Below are 16,397 nucleotides of genomic sequence, written 5' to 3' on the forward strand. Positions count from 1 at the left end.
CCGAGGGAGGCCACACCGGGTACCCCCATTTAACCCCATTCAACAGTGGGGATCTGAAAGCCGTCGTATTTCAGAAGAGAAGTTGCCGGGGAACCACATCCTTCCGGAGATCAGCTTTAGTCCGGAGCAGCAGCTGGAAGAGACAGACGGTCCACGGGCTGAGCAAAACCCTTCCCCGGCTCCCCCAGGTGAGCGGCGGCCGAGGGGAGGCTGCCCCCGCCCCGCCGGTGAGTGTCGGCGAGGGGAGGGCGCGGGGCTGAGCTTCGCATTGCCGGGGGGTGCGGAGGAGGGAGGAAGGGAAGGAGGGAGGAAGGGAGGGGGAAAGGTGCAGCGGGGTGGGGAGAGCGCTGCAGACACACCTGCCGGGGCGGGAGCGGCGGAGCGGGGCGCGGAGATCGGAGCGGGATGGCAGGTAAGGCTGAGCTCCCCGCAGCCCTCGGAGCGCGTCCCCTCCACTTACTGCCTTTGTCCCCCAGTGTGGATTCTGCTTCCGAATGTGGATTTTGCCCCCGAGTACAGATTTTGCTCCCGAGTACAGATTTTGCCTCGGCGACCGCGCTGCTGGAGTTTGTTCCTCTTCCCCTCTTTCCCTCTACGGGTTTCCGACTGCCTTGCACTCCCCACCCCGATCCCAGGAGGATCCCTGCTCCCGGCCCTGCCTGCCGAGAAGCTTCTCGCACAGCAGCTGTGGGTTTTGTGGAGTGAAACTTGGATTTGAAAGCATAAACTTTGACTTAGAGCCCGAGGAGCAGGGCTCAAAACAGCATGACTTCTATTGCATCCTCCCGTATACTCATCTCCCTGTGGGACTGAGCCCATTTCTGCAAGAAATGCAGATTGTTTTCTTTGTTCAACCTCCTTGTCAGCAGGATGATCCAGATTTGTAGCAGCGGTTATGCTCCTAAGCCTTTTGGTGCTGGGAATCAGACACTTGTGTATCTTTTGTGGTTTCGAGAGTCCCCTCGTCCTGTTATCCTCCACCCAGCAGACCCTGAGCCTTCTGTAGTTCTGTTTGGAGGATTACCTTCAGCGCACCTCTCTCAGACACCCTCCTTGCTGTGCTGATTGGCCTTCTGAAATAGTGCGATACCATTCCCAACAATAGAGAAAAAAAAGAAAAAAAAGAGGAAGATTTTCTTCCTTCTGCCTTCATGCAACATGAACCTCTGCACTGCGCGAGTTGGACTCAATGATCCTTATGTGTCCCTTACAACTTGGGATATTCTATGATTCTATGACTGCTGCTCAGGATGTTGGTGGCTGGGGTAGGAAAGCTGCCCTCGTTGCCAGCACCAGAACAGGAGGTTATGGCACCCTCAGTGAAGGAGTTGGATGTACTTTGCCTGCTATAAAAGGATTTGTGTTGGCTGGTGTCGTGAGTGTTGTTTCTCAACTGAAAATTGATGCTCTGGTTGGGTTGATACCTGAGTGAGAAAAGAGGATATGGATACCTGCTCCATTGCTTCATCCATGGGGCACATTCACCAGCTGTAAGAGGCTTTGGCCTGTTGACTTCAGGAGGTCCTTCTTGCTTTGGTAGACGGAATGATTGCCTTGTAGCTTTGCCTTGTTGCTGAGTATTTGCAGTGCTCTGCACACACGTGTGGAAGATGCATGGAAGATTCACTTTTGACATCCCCCCTTTGGCTCCACTACCTGCAGCCAAGCTGCTTCATTGCACACTGTTCTTGAGACCTTCAGTTCAGTCACTGTTGCCTGGAGGCGGTGCACAGGGCAAATGGATCCCCAGAGAAACACACCCCTCTTACCCCAGTATGAGAAACATGTCTCAGGCGTAAATACTTTTATGCTCGAGTTTTCACTTCTCTGGAATAGGGGAATAGGGGAAGATGTGTGGTGGTCCGGGGAATTCAGGTTGGATATTAGGAAAAATTTCTTCTTACAAAGAGTAGTGATGCACTGGCACAGGCTGCCCAGGGAAATGGTGCAGTCACCATCCCTGGAGGTGCTCAAGAACCGTGTGGATGTGGCACTGAGGGACGTGGTCAGTGGGCATGGTGGGCAGGGGTGATGGTTTGACTGGGTGATCTTAGAGGTCTTTTCCAACCTTAATGATTCTATGATTCTACGATTTAAGAACACTATGGTGTGAAGATGTTATCTTCCCCAGTCTTCTTATAGTATATGCTCCTAAATTCCTTATGCCCCACTGCCTCCGTATAAGACAGTAGTTGAGCCTACTAAGATCCTACTGGACAGAGTTGTTTGTAAAATAACTTTTGACATATCTGAGTCCTGGTTGATGATTGAACCGTTTGCAGAATCGTACCTTGACTTGTCCTCCCACGTATTTTGTCCTTTGCTTATTCATTTCTCCTCAGATTTTCTCTTTCTTTTTATCTTCCCAGCCCTGGAGAATGCCTCTCTCCAAGCCTGCAGCCTCTCGGAGCAGGAAGAGGAAGAAGATGCTCTCTGGGAGAAGATAGAGAGCGCACGGCACCAGCTGACCCGCTCCCTGAACCCTGCAAAACTCACCCCGTACCTGCGCCAATGCCGTGTGATAGATGAGCAGGATGAAGAGGAGGTGCTCAATTCATGCCGATTCCCTTGCAAAAGCAACCAGACAGGTGGGAGAAAGCACAGACTGGCAAGCAGTGCTCTCCCCCCCATTCCCTTCTCCAACCCCTCCATTTCATGGAGGGAAGTAGAATTGGTGGAGATGCTTTTTTGTATTGCCCTAACTCCTTGTCTGTTCTTCCAGGCTACCTGATGGACATCCTTCGGCGCCGGGGGAAGCGAGGCTATGAAGCCTTCCTGGAGTCTTTGGAGTTTTACTACCCAGAGCACTACACACGACTAACAGGGAGGGAACCGGCCCAGCGCTGCTCCATGATCCTGGGTAGGGGCAGTGCTCGTCTTCCCTTCAACTGCTGCATGGGAAGGGCCAGAAATATGTGCATGGGCGCGTGCATGCATAAACCCCTGGTTCATGGTCCCTGTGTGCAAGGAACCTTGACAGTCGTGTGCTCTGGATCTGGCAGGGTGCAGACTGAATGCATGCGTGCAATGGACCGAGGGGACCAAATGCGTTTGTGTAATGGTCCGTGGTGCCGCTAACCCAGGCTGCACGCCTCCAGGAGGCTGTGACGCCCTGTGATGGGTGCTTTTTGGGAGTTACCCATTTCAGCAGCCATATCTGAGTCTTCTTCGTCTCCTCCAGATGAAGAAGGCCCCGAGGGGCTAATGCAGTTCTTGCTGGTGGAAGTGAAGAAGATGAGGGTTCAGAGGAAAGAGCACCTGCTGAAGGAACATCAGCTCCAGGCAAAGAACCAAACCCTGGAGCAAGAGCAAGCCCGGCTGGAGCAGCGACTGCAGGAGCTCCTGAAGGTGCAAGAGCGTTGCCAGCGACTGCGGGAGGAGTGGGACTCCAACAGTGTGGAGCTGCTGAGGCTGAAGGATGAGAATTACATGATGGCCATGCGCTATGCGCAGCTCTGTGAGGAAAAGAACATGGCTGTGCTGCGGAGCCGTGACCTGCAACTGCTGGTAGGGTGTTGGGAGATGGCTCATCAGTGGGGCAGGGGGGTCCCATAGCAGTGGGGTTGAATGGCCCAGGGGGACATTCAGCTTGCCCATGTCTTTGGAGACATTCATGGTCAGGCTGGAGGGGCTCTAGGTTACCTGATCTGGCTGTAGGTGCCCCTGTTCATGGCAGGGGAGTTAGACTTGCTGCCTGTAGCAGCGCTTTGGCCAAGAGTCATCCCCCTCCCCGGCACTCCCCATTGCCTCCTCGTCCTCTGCTGACGTTTCGGAGACTCATGCTGCATACCTGAAAGAATTAATGACACTGCACTCCAGCTGCCAAGCTCTCAGCTCCAGCAAACATGCACCCGTTTCCTGTCTGGGCAAGGACCAAAATACCTGGAACCTCTTAATAACCCAGCTCCAGGTGGTGCCTCCTGGCATTCCCCTCCTGCTTTGGGCTTCTCACACAGCCTTGCGGTTCTCATTCCCTATCTCATTCTGCTCCTGCCAGAATCCTTCGCTACCTTTTATCTGTTGTTCCTGCCTGCGCTCATTCTCCCAGACCTCCTCTGAGCAGAGAACTGAATTGCTTGTGGATGAGGCACTGGCATAGGCTGCCCAGGAAGGTGGTGGATTCACCATCCCTGGAGGTGTTCCAGGACCACGTGGATGTGGCACTGAGGGACATGGTCAGAGGGCATGATGGGGATGGGCTGATGGTTGGATTCAATGACCTTAGTGGTATTTTCCAACTTTAATGATTCTATGATTCTATGATCCTAACAATGGGATGGAGAAACCCTGTGGAAACGGGGGCACTCTGCTGTGGATGTATCTCAGCTGCTCCAGATCTAGGAAGCCCTCGAGGAGACTCCCAGCTACCCACGCTGGCAGCACACCTGGGGGCCCTGGTCCATGCAGTGTCAAGGCCAGTTGCACAGTGGATGCCCTAAGGTAGCAAGAAAGTTGTTGCACAAAGTGAGGAGTCAGAGATCGAAAGTGCTTATGCAAAAATTTGATGTATGTGCACCCTCCTCTCCTCTCCTGCAGGGAAAAGCTTTAGTGTGCAGCGTGCTAACTTTTCCCTAGCTGAAGGATTCTCCCTCATGTGGTTGCCCAGCTTGCTTTCCTCACCTCCAGGCCATTTTTCCGCCCAGCTCCCATTCTCCCATGGCGGCAGAAGTTCCAAGGCACGTTTGTCAGGCTATGTGTTCTCTCTGGCTCACAGGTGGACCAGCTGAAGTGCAAAGTCACCAGCCTGGAGGAGGAGTGCAGCCTGCTGAGGAAGCAAGCGACTACCATGCCCCAACGGGATGCAGAGGAGCGAAGCCACCCTGACGCTATGTCTGAACTGTGGGCTGAGAATCAGCGGCTGACGGCATCACTGCAGGAGCTGCAGGGCATGCTGCAGGTACCCCATGGGGAAGAATGGTTTGGGTTGGCATGGGGCTTTGCATCCATCTGGTCCAAGCAGGGACACCCAGAGTGGGGTGCTCAGGGCCACATCCAGGTGGGTTTTGAAGGTGTCCAAGCTCCAGTGATGATTATGGCCGTTTTTCAAGCCTGCCCTTTGCTCATCTGCTGGGCTGGGCTAAGCTGGAGGTGCTGGCAATGTGGTGAAGGCATCTCCTCATCTCTTAGACTCCAGGCGAGGTCCCAGTGCCAGGCTCTGAGCAGATCTTGCTGGACATCCTGGAGCACGACTGGAAGGAAGCCCAAGATGACCGACAGGACCTCTGCCAGAAACTCAACTCCCTGCAGAGTGAGCTGCAGTGGGCTGAGGAGCTGAGGGATAAGGTAAAGCATCCATCACCACCACCCTTTTCCTGGCATGCAGCCACAGCAGTCACTTCTGACTAAGTGGCTAATGTTCACTGCTCACTGTTGCCAGTACCTACAGGAGGTGGAAGACCTGCAGCTGAAATATCGAACGCTGCAAAAGGACTGCGATCTCTACAAGCACCGCATGAACACAGTACTGCTGCAGCTGGAGGAGATTGAGAAGGAGCGGGACCAGGTGAAGTGCTCTCTGCCTGCCAGCAGAATCAGGGCTTTTGGCTTTGCTCTGGGTACCTCTCCTTCCCCAGTGAGTCTTCTCTATCAGTGGGAAGTGGGTTTTGTAGTGTGGTCCTTCTCACCCCCAGCGTGGCTCCTTGTAGGCTATCCAGAGCCGAGATGGGGTGCAGCTGCAATACTCCCAGAGCCTGATTGAGAAGGATCAGTACCGCAAACGTGTGCGGGCCCTGGAGGAGGAGAGGGATGAGCTGCTGAGCAAGCTGAGCCGGGTGGAAGGGCTAAACAGCACGCTGGAAGCACAGCTGCAGCGGTGCCGGGGCAACCGCAGCCTGGGCAAGGTGAGCAGGGCTGGAGAGAAGAGGGAGCTGAGGACAGGGTTAATCTCAGGGGGAATGCAAGAGAATGATGAGTCCCTTCTCTCTCAGATGTGCAGCTCTTCCTACTCCCTCTGCTCCAACCTCAGCAGCACATGGAGCCTTGTGGACAAGCCTTCTGACCTAACAAGTGGACTCACTGACCCGCTGGATGTTTCTGCCATCACCTTCCCGGGGGACTCTGCCATTCAGAGCATGGTAAGCACTGCACCATGAGGATCTGGCACTGATCAGTGGGGCAGTGGGGACACACTACGGGGCTTTGACTTGGTGGAAGGCTTGGTGTGGGGCAGGGAGCCACACTCAACTGGTGGGAGAGTGGGGCGAGTAAAACTCTTAGAATCATAGAAACATAGAACCATTAAGGCTGGAAAAGTCCACTGAGATTATTTAGTCCAACCATCAACCCATCAGCACCGTTTCCACTAACCATGCCCGTCAGTGCCACAACTGGCAACCTAGAAATCAACATCCCCATATAAGGTTGTTGTTCTCCCCAGAAAGCTTTGTAATCACACCCTGGGGGGTGTACATTACAAAAAGATGGGGATACAGTGGCAGGTGTCTCCATTCCTGCTGTCTCCTTGGGAAAGCAAAAGGCCCCTGGGTGTTAGTGTAATTCTGAAGAGAGGTACCCCAGGAGCAACCTAGCCCAAAGGAAGGAGAGGTGCTGGTGCAAGCAGGCATCTCTCTCGTATTCTGCCCAAGGAGGGGACTCCTGACAGCGAGAAGGACATCAACCGCCTCTCTACCTTCCCCTTCCCTCCTTGCATTGGCTCCATCCTTCGGCGGCAGCGCGAAGATAGGTGCATACCCTACAAAAGGTGACTACTTGAGTTGGGGTCTCATCCAGGGTTTGTGAGGGCTGGAATGTGCAGTTTTGCTATGGGAAACCTGGAGTGGGAGCTGAGGGTGAAAACTTCTGTGTCAGAATTGGTGGAAAGCTGTGGGGATGGAGTTGAGAATGGGATGCAAACAGGCTTTGAAATAGCTGCTACCTCATCTCACCATTGTGTTTCCTCTACAGCTTGTCCTGTGGCTCCTTTAGCAACATGGAAGATACAACAGGTACTAGGGTGGGAGCTTTCCCCAAAGAGTTTAGCAAGGGAGAAGTGGTGGGGTTAGGGATAGAACAGCATTCCAAGAGGTGATGTGCCCTCTCTCTTCCTTTTGCTCTCTTTCCTAGGCAGTGGTTTTGTTAGCATCCCACCTGGGGCCTTCTCCTCCTCTTCCAGCAGTACCTACACCAGAGTGAAGTCAGAGACCTGCTTGTCTATGCTTACCAGCCACCAAGAGATCTCCAGGAGGTACTTCCTCCAGGAGGAGGACCATGACCCGCTGCTTGGGGGAATGTATTCTGGTGCTGAGGAGTCATGCCTGGGAAGCTGTTTGTCCTGCAAGTCCTTCCCTGATAGCAAGGGAGAAGATAAACATATTGGGCTTAGTGGGGTAGAGAGGCATGTGGGGATTCACAAACTCTGTGCACCTGCCCTGGTGATGGACCATGAGCCATGGGAATCTAGTCTTTACAAAGGGCAGCAAGCTTCAGTTGCTGGTGTTTCTCTTTGCCAGGTCACTGGTGGTGCAGCTCACGAGCATGGGTCACCCCAGCAGCCTGTCGCCCCATGAGAAGAGGCTGGGAGCAGACATCTCCATCCTTGGAGGGAACAAGACGGGGATTTATGTCCAGTGGGTCAAGCCAGGCTCAGAAGTTGAGAGCACAGGACTCAGGGAAGGGTGCCGGCTCATTGAGGTGGGTCTGGGAATGGGATCATGCTGGAGATGTGCACTGGACCTGGAATGCATGAGCATGGAGTGAGGCCCAGTGTGAACTGGCTTCTGGTTCGCTTGAAGCCCTCCTCTATCTCTCTTGTTTTCCAGTTCTGCTCTTTGCCTACAGCTTCATGCAGCTTGAACAGGCATAGAGTCCTCTGCACTCAAACATGCCAGTGTATGTGATGATGCTCAGTCTTGCTGAAATGCTTCCTTCAGGTGTGAAAGGGGAAATCAAAAAAGGAGCCACATGGATTAAGGCAGCAATATGACTGTCTCCCTGGAGCTTCCTGTCCTTGTAGTATTGCAGAGCAGTTTGCGTTCTGCATATGCCTGTTGCAAAACAATCAATTCTGGAGAGACATCTCGCAGGCTTTCATGACCCTCTCAGAGAATAACTGCTGTGAAGAGAGCTCCTGGAAGGAGGGAAGGGCATTTGTTTTGGCAAGAATGACACCACTTTAAATACAGCCACGGTGCTTGAATTGATATCCCACCTGTAGCTGAAAATAACCCAGCTTCCCCGCCTCTGCTCCCACACGTGTTTGTGCACATGTGTTTGCTTTCATTATCAGCCCAGCATTCAAACTGGGGGGTGGCTGACAGCAGCAGTTTCAGAGGCAGAGGAGAGAATCAGAGGCTGATGAGGATGCTTGTCCTCAGGCAGAGCTTGCCCTGGGCCTGTACCATCTCTTGGTTAAACCTGATGGGTGAGGAGCGGAGGGGAGCCTGCACTTCCAGATCTAATAGCATCCATTCTGTGCTAGCTGAGGGTCCCATCACTGAAGGAAGAGGTGCTTTCCCTGGAGAACTGTACACGTGAGGTTGCTTACCTGAGCCTGCTGCATTGGGATGAGCCCTCCAGCCTTGTCTTCCAGCTAGACCTGCAAGGTAAGGCCCTGGCAGCTGGATTTCCTTCCAGCCTGAGCTCTTTGCTTCCCTTTGCAAGCCTTTCACCCAGCCCTGGAGGTAAGTCTCAGCTATTCTCTGTCTTCTTCTCTTTGGTCCTAGGCTACCAGGTGTGATACTGGGCTTGGCCATAGCACTGGTTATTTTCCTATCTGGTGTCACATGTCCTCTGTTACATAATGGAGGTACAGACCTTCTGTCTGTTTTCCTCTGCATCCCCCTCCGAACCGTAACATCAGAGATGTGCTGGAGGCTTGGCTATCTTGTCGGTTATGGTTGTGTCTACCGTGTCCCCACCTGTAGTGACCTACATCCCTTACTCCAGGGTACCAGCCTCTGCAGGAAGCCCTGGAAGAAGGGAAGAAGTTTTCTGGAGACTCCTTCTACATCCGTACCAACCTGTCCCTCCTGGAGCCATCAGACCCTTATGCACTATGTGTCAAATGTCGGGAGATCCTCCACGTCACAGACACCATGTACAAGGGCCGGCTGGAGTGGTACTGTTCCCGTGTTGATCCCTTGACCATGCGGGACTTGGACAAGGGGACGGTGCCCAACTACAGCAGGTAACAGAGGAAGGAGGAAAGCAGGGATGTACATGGTGTGCTTGCTTCGTTTCTTTGTGGAGAGCCTTTCTGAGGAGTTCAGAAGCGTGTGGGTTTGCCTTTTCATTGTGTGGGATTTCCAAGCCTTAAAACTTGTGCTGGGGACCAGTGCTGTAGTTTTTGGGTGCCCTTGACAGACAGGGAGGTTGAGTGAGGGTGTTGATATACCTGTGGGGTTTGGGAAGGAGCATCACAGCCAACTGTGGTCCCTGAGGTCTCTAGAATTGCTTGATTTCAACACCATTGTCTTTTCAGGGCACACCAGCTTTTGAAGATCCAGGAGAAGGTCCACATACCTGGGCAGCAGAAGGGCCACAGAAGTAACGTAAGCCAGAGAAGCCAGCAAGGAAAGTTTTTGTAACACACTTTTGTAATGGTCAATGTTCTCAACCTTGTTGCACTCCCTTCCTCCTCAGCTAAAGAAACGGGCCTTGGACCAACTGCGCTTGGTGAAATCCAAACAGCAGAAGAACTCAGAACAGCCCTGTCAGCAGCTGTGGCTGGACCCCTGCTCAGGTGAGCTGCTAGCTGTGTTGTCTAATTGTGTCTGGGGATCCAGCCATCCCCCGTGAGAGGACATCAGCAAATGGGATGCTTTAGTCTCCCTGGCCAGGGCCCTTCTAATGAGATTTTGAGAAGGCAATTCATATTTTAAAAACTCCTGCTCTTAGGCTTTCTGGGGCTTTCCAACATTTCTGTAATTCCTGGGATCTTCTAAGGTTTTATGGAGAGAGAAGAGGTCACTATGGTCATAAGGTCGCTACTGGTGTCCAGCTCCAGTGAAGCCCAGGGAATGGAAAGAGGGTTGTAAAAGCCAAGGCAGTGATGTAACCAGGGAAGGGTCTCTGCTTGAGATGCCTGGTAGGTGTCTCCATGAGTGATGATAGAGGCTGGTGCAGGAAGAACTGAATGGTCTGTGGGATGGTGGCAGACTGCTCTCTCAAATTCTCACCTTTGTCTTTCTCTTTTTTCTTCCTGTCTTTCAGACCCAGACAGGAGACTGAAGCCTTACAGCCTGGTGCACCCTGTGGTGGTCAAGACACCCCGTCCCGTGGTGCTGTCACCCAGCTGCATCGCATCACGGCTCATCAGGAACCTGCTGGACTTGCCCACCTCTCGCCTGAACTTCCACGTGTGCCCAGCAGGTAGGCAGTTAAGAGTGGCAGACACATACAAAGTTGCTTTAGGAGCCCATGGCTAAGTGACATACAGCGTGCAACTTGCCTGCTTTCTACGTAAAAGGGGCTGTTTTCACTTTGTTGCCTCCTGTCACTTCCTAGCCATGAGGAAGGAAGAAAACATGCTGCTCAAGGAGGTAATTTCTGTGGAGGCCTTGGAAAGTCCAGTTCAAGGAATAAGTCCTGAAGTAAGAGATGTGTACACATGGGATTCTTGGAGAGGACACAAGGTGCATCTTCAGTAGTTAATTGTGGGGGTATTTCAGCCTTCCCAGATGATAACCATTGAGCCAATTTTTGGGCCAATGCTAGGCATTCCCTCCTGTTCTTAATCGGATCCTATCCCTTTGGCCTTCAGGGAGGCTAGTCCTCCATTCTGGTCTTCATGAGACATGGGGATCCTCTTGTTTCCTTGAGTGGGTGATGGTGGCACTGCCTTGCTGCTCTGGTGGCTCTTCCAAGGGCTGAAGCCCTTGCCTGAGATGGGATGTGTAGGTTGACTTCACTCCTGCCTTTCCTCCTTGGGAATGACATTATCCTTCTTTCCACCAGTGACCTGAGACTGTCACACCACTGTAGGAGCTGTAGGAAAAAAGCTTTTCTCCCATACAATGTTTTCACACAGGACAAATTCTACTTCCTGCCTCCTTCATCCTCCTTTTCCCATCTCTCTCCTTTCCCATGTTTAGAGTTCATGCTTTGCCAGCTGCTGGGCTGAAAAATGAACTGGCATACTTTTAGGGGATGGTGAAAAAGCTATTCTGCTGAAAAAGGATGGCTCTGCAAAAATGTGGTGGCTGGGCTTCTTAGCTGAGTGACTTGACCATATATCCTGTCCTACTGAGCCCTCTGCAGGGTCCCCCTAACATTGCACGGGAACGTGCTTCAAAGCCATTTACTGCAGCTGGAGTGCCTGCTTCAGCCATACTAAGATTCAGAGCTTCCTACTACCGTTTGTGGTCTCTGTGTGAGTTGCCTCGTCTTCTGCTGGAATTGCTGGGGGCACGTGGCGTGCACTGATCATGCCAGACTTCACTGTCCCACCAACTCTACTCCCAGTTCTCTGTCTCGGCATCACCTTTCTGCTGCTCTGCTGCATGGCATGGTCTGAGGTGCCATCTTTCCACCTCTGAGCAGAGAGAGGTGGTTTGAGTTGACACCAACAGGAGGTTCAGCTTGCTCCCCACCTTCCTCCCAATCTCCTGTGCCAAAATGTGTGCTCTCCCTGCTTCCCCAGTCATCTGTGAGCTCATGCAGCTCACCAGCCTTGCAGATATATTACCTGGCAAAATAAAATAATTCATTTTCTGCTATGTTTCATCAAGGAGGGGCTGGAGCAGTGTAGAAGGGGGGTCAGATATGGGAGACAGCTTTGGATGCTGCTGTACCACAACACAAGAGCTGCTCTTGCCCTGCAAGGTCTTCAGCTGTGATATCTTGCTTGTTCTGTAAGCAGAAAGCAGCAGGAAATCCATGCCAACGTGTAATGCTGTGTAATTAGACTAGCTCGACAGAATCCGTAAACACTGAACTCAGTGAGCATCAGCACCATAGCAAGCATGCAGAATCTGAGGTAGAATGTACAAGAGGGAGATGAGGATGTTGCCTCCCTCTTCATCTCTCCTTTCTCTCTTCCCTTGCAGAGAAGCTGACAGAAGGGAACCCCAGTGCTGCCCATGTGCAGGAGCCCCCTGTGTCTAGAAATGCCCCCCAGGATCGAAGGGAGAACAGTCAAGTCTGCACGATCCAGGAAGCAACGGAGAAGGTGCTGAGTGGTTTGGGGAGAGAAGGCTGGGATGGGGTACCATGTTCAGGTGGGAAGAAAGGGTGGGACAAGGGAAGGCAATTGTCTATTTTAGGGCTGTGTGATTTGGAGGGTCGAGGTGCTGTGGGTCTGGGAATCGGTGACTGTGGTCTTTTCCCTGAGTCTCTTTCAAGACCTGGTGAGAGAAATGGGAACTGGGAACTGGTAGGGGAGAGAGTGGGAAGTGCCATACGCAGAAGCAACCTCTCTGTTTTCATGTTCCTCGTTTTAAAGAAAGCAGCAAGAGCTCTGTTGAGGGCAAATGGAGAAATGTGGGGCTGTTGGTGACAATGATAAGAAAAGGGATAAGAAGATGGGCTGAGGCTGAGTGAGACATCTGGTGGGCTCTTGGGCTGGGCTGGCTGTGATGGAGTGGGTGACCCTGCTCTGTAATTCTCTCCTTCCATCTTGGCCTTGTCTGTAAATCCCACATTTAATGGAATTACTATTGGAAAAGCAATGATATTTCACAGTATGGGGTTTGATTTAATGCATCTGTCAGGGGCTGGAGCTATTTCTTCTCCACTTAAATCAGTAAATCTATTCAATTTCCTTCCAGAATAAACACTGCCTGCTGGAGCTGGGAGTTCAGAGTGTGAGGGATCTAATTAAACGTGAGATATACCCCATTGTTATCCACGTTGAGGTCACTGAGAAGAACATCAGGGGGCTCAGGTAAGATAAGACCATGTGGATGGATGGAGGGCATTGCAAGCGGGCGAAGAATCACAGAATCATAGCATTGTTTGAGTTGGAAGTTGTTCCCTTAAAAGTCTCGTAGTCCAACTCCCCTGCAATGAACAGGACACCCACAGCTCGATCAGGGTGTTCAGAGCCCCTCCAGCCTGACCTTGGATTTCTCCAGGAATGGGGCATCCACACCACTGGGCAACCTGTTCCAGTTCTTCACTGTTCTTATCATAAAAACTGTTTCCTTATATGCAATCTGAACGTCCCTTCTTTTAGTTTGAAACCGTTTCTGCTTGTCCTATCACAACATACCTCGCTAAAGAATCTGTCCAGTTCTTTCTTATAGCCCCTCTGTTCAGAAGGTTCAGAGAGGGTTGGCAGCAATAGAGGCATGTATGTTTCTTGGTTTTGGTTGTTGTGAGGGGAAAAGAAGGGCGAAAAAATCATTTTGTGTGCACATGAGAAGGTTCTTGTTTGGGGCAACGTTGGTGTTTTCCAACTCCATCTGTCTATGTGAAGATGATGTTTGTTTCTGTGTTCCCCAGGAGCTTGCTGGGGCAGCCAGGCCAACGAGACGCAGAGGTGCTGAAGGCATGCCGTGGTGCTGAGAGGGCTCTCCATGCCCTGCCCTGCTCCTGGGCCCGCGTGGAACCCCATGCCTGGAGCCACGCAGAAGAACTGCCCAAGGTGGTACGGGGCTGCATCTTCCAGGAGCAAAACCGCCCGCTGTGGGTTGAGGATGGTGATGACTGAATCAGGAGGTACAGAGCCTTCCCCAGGAGTTGTCCTTCATGTAGCATGTCCTCTCTCTCCAAGGGGAAGCCAGCAGTAATGGGACCAAGTAGCATTTAAGGTCCACTTGAAGCTATGAAGAGTTGGGGACGTAATGAATGCTGACCCACGCGCCTGAGCTTTCCATATTTGATTGGAGAGAAGTCTTCCACCTTCTTGCTGGACATCTCATGGACTGTTCCCCATCACCTTGAGCCTTTGGCTCTGGTACATGGTGAGACCGGGAACACGAGGAAAACATGTGAGATGAGGTTGATCAGGAGCATATCTCATTTGTGCACAGTTTAGTGCACTAAAACCCTTCTCTCATCACCTCTATTTTCCCTTCTCTACCTCATCTCCTGCCCCACGGAGTAGGAAACACAGTTTGTCTGCAGAAACCCTGCTGCAGCCATGACTGACACTAAGTTTGCAACCAACCCTCGTTTTATGGGAGCTGTACTCTTTATTGCTTGTAAATTATTAATGGGCCCTTTTATCGGCAACCCGTGTGCAAAGGAGAATTAAATACCATTCATAATGGGAATGGGAGGCTGGCTGCAGACTTGCGTGTTAATGGGAAGGCTTGGATGATATGTGGGCATGTTTTTCTCCTGAGACACATCTGCCCAGCCCTGTAGGGGTAGAAGACAGCATTGCTGTTGTAGGGAAGCAAGAGGGACAGGGAGAGGATAGGTTGAGCGTGCCACAGGCTGGGCTTCCTCATGTTTCTTCTAATCCCCCATTTTTCAGCTGCTTCCCTCTCCCCAGTGCTGAAGGTGCTCTAGTTCAGCCAAGGAGAAGCATAGAATCACCAAGGTTGGAAAAGTCCTCTAAGATAATGTAGTCCAGCTGTCCACCTACCACCCATACTTCCCATTAAACCATGTCCCGAAGTACCACATCTACATGTTTCTTGAACACTTCCAGAGATAGTGTTTACACCATTTCCCTGTGCAGATTGTTCCAGTGTCCAGCCACGCCTAGGGAGAAGAAATTTTTCCCAATATCCAAATTACATGTTGAGAAGGTTACTTGGTGTCTGGCTGAGGTTCCTAGAGCTTCAAATCCCTCTATATCCTGGTTATCACAAAGTGAAAAGCCAACCATCTTGTCCTTCTCATGGACAAGGTTAAGTATTTGAAGGATAGATGGTTTCCTGAGCCATGCAAAAGGAAAATGGGGGCTGTGGCTGTGGGAATCTCTATGGTGCAGGAGACCGGGCAGTGGGCTGGGGTCAACGGGAAAACCAATGAGCCACCAGCACATACAGACTCTAGATCTCCATATCCTCCTCGCCCCTATGATTAGGGAACTGATACTGCTATGCACTTCTGAAGTTCCAAGTAAAGATTAACTTGCTGATCTTCATGGGTCCCTTGTGAGGTGTTATTTCAGGCTCTAAAACAGTTGTCTCTGTCTTTTATGAGGACAAGAGTGAAAGGGGGGAGGAAAGAAAAAGAATACTTTAACCTGCAGTCACTTAAATGTAGAGCAAAGTCCCAGATCTGCCCTGGAGCTGTGCAGCTATGGAGGGGATTGGTGTAAAGGGGCTCCAGCCAGGAGGTCCCCAGTGCTGTCCCCTCCAGGGGACCAGCCCAGGCATCCCAGCACTGTCAGCCCTGGGAGGGCAGATGCCCTGCAGGTGAGCAAAGCGGGGCTCTTGTTGAGCAGATGAGAAGACAGTCCCAAAGCACGCTGGGTTTGCAAGGGAAGGAGGTTGGAGCCTGCAGCTTTTCAGGGGAAAAAATGAAGTTTGAGTACCGAGGGAAAATACTGCTTGTGAGGCACTGATTCAAAGCTTGACAACTCCTCCTGCCCTCTGGCATTGGAGCTGTCACCAGCCTCATGGCTGGGTTGATTACAGAGCAATACCCCCAGCTTTGAGGAGCTACTACTCCCCAGCAAAACAGACTTCTCCACACATCTCCCTGAGTCGTCTGTGTTTCACTGGGAGGGAAACTGAGGCAAAGCAAAGTTGCATTGAGAGGCAGGTTGCTGCTCCAGCCTTCTCTAAACCCTCCTTTTATCCATCTTGTCTCCCTGGAGGCTTTCAGAATCCAGCTGCAACTAGCCCTGGACATGGTTGAGAAAAGGGGCAGAGGACTCTGAGACAAACATAATACTCCCCTGCCCTGCGCACCCCTGCCCACCTCAGTTGTGTCCCCAGGGGTGCAGCTGTGTGCTCAGAGGAATGAGTCACGGGTTAGGTAATGGGCAGAATGCAATTAGCAGCCCTGGGCATCAATTACCAGCTGTGCCAGCCTTGCATAAACCCTTGTAAAGTCAACGAGAGCAAATTTTCTCCCTCCAGGGAGGGCAGGGGCCAAGTGGTGTGTGTGTCACGGCAGGAGGCCACCAGCCCTTCCCCATGCTGTCCCAAGCAGAGCTGAAGCAGCTTTAGGTCACTTCTAGCTTACGGCATGTTTGGGTTTGCACTTGGTTGGGTAGAACCTGCTCTACTGCTCAACAACATCCTTTGCACAAGGTGGTTTGGCTCACCCTGGCAGCCCCCAGTGGGCTTTTGTGGGGACCCTCCACCTGTGTCCCCCTTTCTTTCCCGGAAGATCTCCTGAGCCAGGAATGGCAAGTACTGCAGGATGCTTGGGAGCCACAGAACCATAGAATGGCTTGAGTCGGAAGGGACGTTAAATCCCACCCAGCCCCAAGCAGTACTGCCACCCAGCAGGTTAGGCTGCCCATTCAACCATCCAACCTGGCCTTGAGCACCTCCAGGGATGGGACACCCACAGCTTCTCTGAGTAACCTGTGCCAGATGCCCCTGTACATC

General features: G+C 52.0%; 1 protein-coding gene across 3 annotated transcripts; it reads left to right on the forward strand.

Annotated features, from left to right (window-relative positions):
- Window positions 1-372: 372 nt before the first annotated feature.
- CARD10 (caspase recruitment domain family member 10) lies at window positions 373-15,225 on the forward strand. Of its 3 annotated transcripts, XM_042838053.1 has the most exons (22): window positions 373-412; window positions 2,370-2,588; window positions 2,723-2,860; window positions 3,182-3,507; window positions 4,715-4,897; window positions 5,128-5,283; window positions 5,378-5,572; window positions 5,646-5,840; window positions 5,928-6,074; window positions 6,585-6,700; window positions 6,904-6,944; window positions 7,063-7,183; window positions 7,449-7,629; window positions 8,417-8,540; window positions 8,884-9,124; window positions 9,419-9,488; window positions 9,580-9,679; window positions 10,150-10,308; window positions 11,985-12,106; window positions 12,705-12,820; window positions 13,381-13,563; window positions 13,652-15,225. In XM_042838053.1, the coding sequence occupies exons 1-22, from the start codon at window positions 406-408 to the stop codon at window positions 13,665-13,667; spliced, it is 3,156 nt and encodes a 1,051-aa protein (XP_042693987.1). In that variant the 5' UTR covers window positions 373-405; the 3' UTR covers window positions 13,668-15,225. The 3 variants fall into 3 exon arrangements, with proteins under 3 accessions (XP_042693987.1, XP_042693986.1, XP_042693988.1); XM_042838052.1 differs by having other exon boundaries at window positions 13,381-15,225; XM_042838054.1 differs by having other exon boundaries at window positions 5,378-5,503; window positions 13,381-15,223.
- The last annotated feature ends 1,172 nt before the right edge of the window (window positions 15,226-16,397 follow it).

The sequence above is a fragment of the Centrocercus urophasianus genome, unplaced genomic scaffold (assembly GCF_019232065.1).
Source record: "Centrocercus urophasianus isolate 14NV4802_14NV808 unplaced genomic scaffold, USGS_Curo_1.0 seq_73, whole genome shotgun sequence".
Classification (NCBI taxonomy): domain Eukaryota; kingdom Metazoa; phylum Chordata; class Aves; order Galliformes; family Phasianidae; genus Centrocercus; species Centrocercus urophasianus.